Consider the following 8,919-nt stretch of genomic DNA (forward strand, 5'->3'; position numbering starts at 1 on the left):
TCCCGAACGCAGTTTCGGTTTCGGTCGTAGTTTCGGCAGGTTTGCCGCCGAAACCGAAACTAAACCGAAACTCGTTTTTTTGCCGAAACTCGACCGAAACCGAAACCGAAATCGAACTTTCGGTCGGACACTACTTTCATTATCTTCTGTCTTCATTTCGTCCGTCTCATCTTTCTCACCCGAACCACCACCCACCCATTCCTACAATTCCTGAAAGGAGGCTGAAGAGGGCCTTCTGCCCTACCTTCCGGCGTAGTCCGGAGTGACTGGCCTCCCACCAACATTAGTGGCTGGTGGGAATGAAACACCCTAAAGTTTTTTTTTAGTTTTAATATTTGTTGCCAATCTTGAACCAAAATTAAACAATCTTGGGCCAAGTTTAGCTCTGTCGTGATTTCCAACATGGGAATCCCGTGGCTTACTGATTTAGATTTCATGCGGACACGCAAGAAAGTACAAAAGGCAATAAATAAAGTTACACTGTAAATATAAATTGTTTTTCTTACGGATGTGTTTAGGTATTTCCAATTTTATTTATTTAAATTTAAAAGACCGTCAGTCACCTTTAAGGCTAATAAAAATTATTTGCGTACGTGATGATATGACAGATAAATAAAATACATAAATTATAACTTTTTTAAGCAATTCCTACATTTCTCCACGGCAATCATTTGTCAAACGGTTATTTCAAGATCATCGCATCAACGCGAACAGTTAAACAAGTATTTTTAGATAATCATACTACGTCCTTGGAAAATTACCGTTCTGCTATAAAAAAAGGTGTTAGACCATACATGTGCCATGCCATTTACTACTACTCTACTACCAGAAGCCTACTCTATCTATAATTTGCATAAGTTAAAATGTTTCAATCATCTCAAACAAATATATGTATGTATTGTAGGTATAAAGTGTAGCTATAAAAATAAAATAAAATTAAAAATTTAAAAAAATCCCAATGTGAATCATAGTCACTGTTCAGGAGCTACAATACCACAGATAGAAACACAGATACACACGTTAAATTTATAACACCCCCTTTTGTGTAGGGGGTTAATTAGGTTTTCTCGATAGGCACAAACGGACAATGTGCCCTTTCTGACCACTGATCTTCATATTCCACACAAATAAGTTGTTTTTTTTTGTAATGTCCGAACGGTTATTTAAGTCCACACATTTTAAATAACTTTAGACCTCGTTCCCCTGACCTCAGATACAGTAAAAAATGTATCCCATTCCCGGAAGATATAATATTGTTACGTCTTAAATGTTCCTTAAATAATTGCCATAATATGCATATCAATTATTATCATTGTGATCTGATAGCCGCCTCTAACTACTTGATTACGTAACACTTGAAAAACCATAAGAATATCAAAAAACAATCCAGCAGTAGTTATTTTTTCGTAAAAAAAAAATAAATACAGTAACTTACAAATAAGAGTGATGAGGTTTCCTTCTTGACCGACTATTGAAATCTCCTTATAAGAAATCTTTTTTGCAGGATTTTACGTGTGAGTTATTATTATTTGTAAAGAGAACGTAAACTTAGGCCAATTCACAAAAATTAAGGTGACAAAAATTAAACAATTTAATTCAAATTATGAATTCAAAGGTGCATGAACAAATTTAAAAACTGGTCATCAGTTTTATAATTTAATCATAAATTAGAAGTCGGTATTAGTAGTCAATAGAAAGATGCAGAAAACAAACCCATTCACTGAATTTAAAATTTAACAGGTTTTTAATTTAATAAGAATAAGTTAACGATATTACCATGAGAAATTTTATTCTATTATAAATTCCAGTAAAATAGCAAAAACAAACAGCCTATAATTTATTAACAATATTGTAATGATTTTTTTACGGAAAAATTTTTATAAAACTGTTAGCTTGACGAGTTATGGTTCGAGCTGAGAGACCGTGGTCTAAATGAATTGTAAGGTCCATACGTTTCGTCGACAACTGCGGCTAACGTCTTCAGTGGTAATGCGTTCATAAAGAAGTCTCAGTTCATTTGAACCATGGTCCTTTAGCACGAAAGATAATTCTACAATTTTTTGGATTCCGTACTTCAAAAGGAAAAAATGAACCCTTACAGGATCACTTTGTTGGCCGTCTGTCTGTCTGTCTGTTAAGGCTTAGAATCATGAAATTTGGCAAGTAGCCAAAACCGTTAATTTGTAGTCACATAACCAAAAAAAAATATTATTTTTTAATACAATTTTGTAATTATAAATTTTGGGGACTGATTTTGGGGCTGAAACTGAAAACATACTTTGAATAATCCATAGAAAGGATGAATATAAGATACGATTTTATTTCATTTCTTAAGAAAAAAGTAAATATCACAAAATATTTGTTGTGGTTATGTATAACAAAGAAAGTTTACTAGGTACACGCACTTATAGCCGACTCCTTTTAACCTTGACCTTAGGAATTTCTACGGTTATTTACCTTTTTTAGTACTTCATAATCGTGATGTAACAGAGCTCAGGTGAACATCTTTGGATGCTTATTATTTTATTTATATTGCACACATATGTACGAGTATAATATGTTTATATATGTAAATGTACAGTTAAAAATTGACGAAAACTTTTATTGCCAAGGTAGTAGGCAGTGCATTTTTATTGGACAGCTTATTTAAAACCATTACCTATTCCGAACCTTATTTGGCAAAATTCAGATATTTTATTATAGTTCACTTTTTTTTAAATAAAGGTCAAAGACGACCACTCGATGTTTGTGTGAATATAATAAGCACATACTCTACCAGTTACTACAACATTTATGAGATTTAAAAAAAATTTCTTACTTGTTTTTTTAATGGGAGGTACCGTTAATTGTTTTGAAGCACTTCTATTTAGATTTGTTCAGGAATGGACTCGAATTATGAAGAAACTCTAACAGAGCCTACCCTATTATATCCCATATACCCAATTAAGCTATAGGTATCTCGTAAAACTTTCACAAATAAGCTAATATTCTAATAAAAATTTGTTGGAAAATTATAAGCTACAATCAATACGTATAAAATATGTAAATTTAGATTAAAAGGGGATTAATGAACAAGAATGTATAACGAATTACCAAATAGAATTTAAAAACAACTAAACAACTAATAGGTCAGTATTAGGAATTTCCGATAAGAAACGCTTTGACATTTAATAGTGGTTAATATCAAATATTAATGTGAAAATTCATATTTAATTTTTCTCAGGTTAATAAGGGAAAATTTGTTGCTACTGTCACACCCTTGCCGGGAATCGAACCAGTGCTGTATCCACTAAGCTACCTGGTGCGTAAAGCCAAAGATCCCGGGTTCGATTCCCGGCGATGGTGTGACAACAGTAATAAATTTTTCCTCATTAACCTGAGGTACTATATAGCGTTCATTAAAAAAAATGCCAGACGTATTACGTGCTTACAGCTCATGTATTCGTAACTAAAACCCGCGTCACAAATAAAATTTTCTGATGTTTTCATTATCTAAAATATTTAGATACGAGCAGATCTTCTCTAATTCACAAATGTCAATTAGAACAGATAATAAATGTAGTTATTGTACAAGGTTTTAATACAAAAATAAAAAGAAGAACATTCGGTTGTATATATGTTATGTTGCATGTTACTTCCTTTATATTTAATTTTACCTTTTTCCGTGTGCATATAGGATGAAAAAAGGATAACAAATAAAAATTGGCTTTAGAAATGTTTATATTAATTTATTTACTGAGACAATTTCTTAAACGCCACATGATATAAAAAAAAGGCAGTATGATCTTTTTTTTTTAATTGTACTTAAAACAGTTCTTTAGTACGGTCCACTCTGGCCAGCGGGTCCGAATGAAATCGATTGCGAAGAATCACCACCACCTATATGAACAGTTTCGGTGGGTCTCACACTGGGAACAACTGTCGAACTGTATCCAGAGAAAACCTGACTAACTTGTGGACCTGCAGTGCTGACTTCAACTGAATGAGAGCCCAAAGATCCTACCCCGACATAGTTAGCTTGAACACCACCCCCTATTCCAAATGATTCACTGCCCGAGATACCTTCAACTTTTTCAACGGCTTGTGAAGCTGGTTGAGGTTGGAAATTGATATCGAATTGAGAAGATCCGCCAGAAACACTTTTTGCGATATCTTGTTGAACATGTCCAACAAACGTAGGGGTGTCAACGTCTGAAGAAGTTGGATGCTGTTCTCCGTGGGCAGTTCCGTGGATGAGGTTGTGCACCTGTTGTGCAGAGTCGTAGTTGACGAAAACGACTTCGGGTTTCTGGGGTGGAGATGGTGCCGGACCATCGAGTACTACAGGTTTCACTTGTTGGTTGTTCTTGCGTACTAGAACGTACACTACGGTTTTTTGGTCGACACCTCCTTGGGGAACGATAACTGGAACTGGTTGAGGTCGGCTAACAGGTGCTTTGACAAAAATATAGTTGGTCCTTTTCTGGGGTGGAGGAATGGGAATGGTAATGCGAGTACGTGTTTCAGGTTCTTCAGGAGCGGAGTAGAAGTAGAATGACTTTCTATGTTCGACAGCTGAAGGCTGGAGTTGAACGTCGATGTTTTGCTGTTGTGTTTGAAGGGATGGGTAATAATTGGATTGATAACTGGATTGATAACTGGGTTGATAATTGGGTACAATGCTCACACTTTGTTGAGAACTACCGAAAGGTGCTCGAAATACATTTAATGATGAAGACGATGGTACTGAAGGAAGGTAGCTACCGCTGGGAACAGAGGATGACGGTACTCCGTAACTAGTTACTGGTGGTACGTAGGCATTTTGTAGATGGGACACGTCGGGACGAGCCCACGCGACAACAGCAAAGACAGTCACAAACTGAAATCAACGACAAATTCTATCACGTAATGTTACGGAAAACTAAAATATTGTTTTGTTCAAAATTATTGTACAACAACACAAAAACTTACCACGAAACTCTTCATTGTGGTTTAACGGTGGAGGAATTAGAACCGATGGTTTTAGTATATCAGATGTATTTATATCTTGTCCCCACCACTGGAACATCCTTTTTGCAAGGACGAATATAGTATGGACTCTACTCTAGTCTAACATTTTGATGAGCAAATAAAAAAACTGGTACTAAATGATTAACCTTGTCTTTAGCCGGTATAATGGTTCGCGATTTCCAAAAAACATTAATAAAACGAATGGTTCAGAACGGTAAGACATCTGCCTACTACTAGGCAATAAATAAAGACACAACACGTTTGCATCTTGTCTTGCAAAATGCCATATCAAGGAGTGGCTAGCCCATTCGATCGTCTCTAATGAAAATTGATACACACAAACTACATTTTTGCATATACCTACTTATAATGCATAATAATAATATAGAACGGTCCATTTTTGTTTCGTTTTTATTTTCGTTCATGTACGCATAAGAAAATTAAACATTCAAATAGTATCTCTTCCATATAGCGTCATTATTTACGAGCATGATCCATGATTCGAAAGAATATTAGCATTGCATAATAGCGACAGAATCAGAAATGAATCATAATAATTGTTCGTGAAGTCAATATCGCGTTGTATTAGACAAGAGAATAATAATTCAATGAATGAATATCTTCCGAACAAACTAAAATTACCTACAAATTAGAGGGGGGCATTACACACACACCACATACAAATACATCAATATTTATGTGCAGTGTATATGACACAAATGTTTTATAAAAAATTTAAAGTGCAATTGCAGTATTTAGCACTTGGTTGTGTTTTGTATTACAAGCAATACATCTCAGTCATACGTATTCCTAAATATGCAAAATAGGTAATACCGATATAGCAAATATAAAACGAAAGGATATTAATTATTATACAATAAACGAACAGTTCAACGTATGAAATGATGGCTAATCCGTAAACAGGGTAATTACCATGTTTACGGATGGCTAATCCGTAAACAGGGTAATTACCATGACATTTGTGAAATATCTGCTAAGGAATTTTATTAAATTACTCAAGAGTGTTAGTTACGGCATGTGACTTTTTTAAAATAAAAAGCGTTAACCTTGGAACAAGTTAAAGCGGTAAATAATTCAAAACGAATAACTAAACGTCCTGTTAGGTGCCGGTTTTCTATTTTTAGTTAAATTTATAGGGATGACCGGTAAAGGGCATATTACAAGAATAAGTTTTAAGTTATACAGGACAAGAACTCTAATAAATTACAAATAAAAAGTGATCACCTTAGGGTTTCCTTCTTCAATAATGATCTTGTTATTATAAAAGCTTTTCCCAGAAATAAGTTCGGATGACGACTTACAGGGGAGCAATATTAAGTATGTATCATTTTAAAGTAAAATTAAAACGTCGCCAGTATTTTATTCATTTCACTCTACTTTCTGCAATGCAGCAAGCTGATAGATAACTCCAACAGGTTTTGGAGGAAATAGAAAGGGGCAAAAAAGAAGAATTTCTCTAATGCAAATTTGCCGTTGGGAATGGATTAGCTGATTATAAGATTATTGCAGAAACGAATAGAATCTTCAGCCAAAAGTTTTTAATAAATTTATGTTTAAATAAAGATGAGAAATACTATAAATTTCTAGTTAAAAGATTAATTGTCAAAACATTATACAAACCAGATTTTTAGAATTTCATTCTTTTTAGGTCGACGATTTAAGATTGACATCTCGCCCCATCACCTCCCTAACGTCAGTTAGGTCAGTGGTTCCTAAATAGCACTCCGCACAAGTCTGGAGTTTAGTGCAAGATTCCCAGGAGCTTTTTAAAATTTTATTTTTTTAGGTCCGCCACTTAAGAGTGACACGTTCCATCACCCCCCTAACGTTGGTTAGCTCAGTGGTTCGTAAGGGTTCTTTTAGGGTTGACCACTCAAGCCTGGCATCACTCCCCATCAACTCCTTAACATTACTTAGATCAGTGGTTCATAAATAGTTTACCGCGGTACCCTGAACACAAGCTTCCCAAGAGCTTCGAAACTGGAAGTAATGTGATGTCAGGGATCTTAAAAAGAAATTATTGTCAATTTACTTTTCGATTGTCCAGATGGGGTTCCGCCAAGAAAAAGTAGATCATTTAAAATTATACAGCCAAAAGAAGTTAGGAACCGCTGGGGTAGATTACTCTTCTTAGCGACTGGAAATTTGTTAGGGCTGCGGACCAGATCCTATCCAGCATGCCTGACTTAAAAAAAAGCCCCGATCAGGAATGTAACGCTTTACAACATTTGGTTTTATTCATTAAGCAGACTTGGTCCAGATATGGCTACCCTGTGTCCCTGATTACGTTATATCATTTAATCTTGATCGTGTAATCTGATTTGGAATCATTCTTCAGGGTTCAAGTAGGTTATCGACATCAAGGTCAAATTAGTTTGAATAGGGCATGACGTAAAAGGGTTTAGAAAGGGTATCACCATTCGAGCCAGATCAGGCTAAACAGGATACAGAGTTAAAGGGTTGAAACAGGGTATCCACATCATTCCTGCCTCAGTCTTAATAAGGCATGCGTAAAGGAATCAGGGTAAAATTCGTCTGAATAAAGCATGCCATAAAAGGATGCTGCTGATCAATCCCTTACTGGATCAATACACGGGTAATATGCTTTAATAGTTGCCCCAGGATATCCGGATACTGAATCTTCTTCTTATTAACAACGTGGTAATGAATGTTCAAACAGATTTCTGGACATAAATTATCGGAAGCCCAAATGCCCATTAACAAGATTAAATTAAATAAAATTACATGAGAAATATCCGTTCTATTTTAATTAAAACGTGTCCTTACACGTACAAAATTGTATCTCTATGAAAGTAATCTGAGTCTAACGATGGACTGGGACTGGGGTAACTATAAAAATGTCTCACATTCTATATTTTAACGTCGATTAGATATTCCGTAACCCTATGACATTTGAATATTACGTAAAACAACTGATTCACTGCTTGCACTCGGACGTATCTTTCCATACTAAGTGCCAATTAATGCTAATATGAAATATTTTAAGTACCAATCATTTAAAATTTTTCTAACGTGGAAAATCCGCAAAAATTTGGGGAATCTTTTGCAGATTATTTCGCATTCACAAAATTAAACAAGGTTGTATTTATTATTTATACACACATACGTAAATGTATCTCCTATTTTAATCATGGCATTTCTAGAAGTTAAATACAGTGAGAGAAGTTTGAAAACGCAAGTAGATAATAAATTGTTGGGGCAGTTTCTTTTATAATAAACTATTAGTAAAAAAATACGGACTGACAGATAAATAACAACACAAGTAGCCTCCTTTTTCGCCCCTGTGAAAGCCCCTGCAAAATCGGTTCAGCTGTTTCGAAGATTAGCCCAGAAACAGATAGGCAGACAATATACACCATGTTACACGGCGCGTGGAGCGGCAATCCACGCGCGGCGTACACTTTCTGTAAATATTGTGGAAACGTCACTAACACTTGAAAACCCCATAAGAATATCAAAAACCAATCCAGCATTACCTCTCTTTTTCTAAAAATATAAAATACAGTAACTTACAAATAAGAGTGATGAGGTTTCCTTCTTGACCCACTATTGATCTCTCTTTATAAGAATTCTTTTTTGCTGGATTTAAGTTTGAGTTATCATTATTTCTAAAGAGAACGTAAACTTAGGCCAATTCACAAAAATTAAGGTGACAAAAATTAAACAATTTAATTCAAATTATGAATTCAAAGGTGCATGAACAAATTTAAAAATTAGTCATCAGTTTTATAATTTAATCATAAATTAGAAGTCGGTATTAGTAGTCAATAGAAAGATGCAGAAAACAAACCCATTCACTGAATTTAAAATTTAACAGGTTTTTAATTTAATAAGAATAAGTTAACGATATTACCATAAGAAATTTTATTCTATTATAAATTCCAGTAA

The 8,919-nt window shown here is 34.6% G+C and overlaps 2 protein-coding genes across 4 annotated transcripts in view; both read right to left on the reverse strand.

The window, feature by feature from the left end:
• Window positions 1-8,919, reverse strand: part of LOC108737373 (protein gone early-like) — a 129,355-nt gene that overhangs the window by 14,368 nt on the left and 106,068 nt on the right. The gene's annotated exons all lie outside the window — the stretch shown is intronic.
• On the reverse strand, window positions 3,712-5,055 carry LOC108737372. The gene is made up of 2 exons (XM_018470190.2): window positions 4,951-5,055; window positions 3,712-4,858 (listed from the first exon to the last, which is right to left on the reverse strand). The coding sequence occupies exons 1-2, from the start codon at window positions 4,963-4,965 to the stop codon at window positions 3,818-3,820; spliced, it is 1,056 nt and encodes a 351-aa protein (XP_018325692.1). The 5' UTR covers window positions 4,966-5,055; the 3' UTR covers window positions 3,712-3,817.

The sequence above is a fragment of the Agrilus planipennis genome, unplaced genomic scaffold (genome assembly GCF_000699045.2).
Source record: "Agrilus planipennis isolate EAB-ADULT unplaced genomic scaffold, Apla_2.0 scaffold159, whole genome shotgun sequence".
In the NCBI taxonomy this organism is placed as follows: Eukaryota; Metazoa; Arthropoda; class Insecta; order Coleoptera; family Buprestidae; genus Agrilus; species Agrilus planipennis.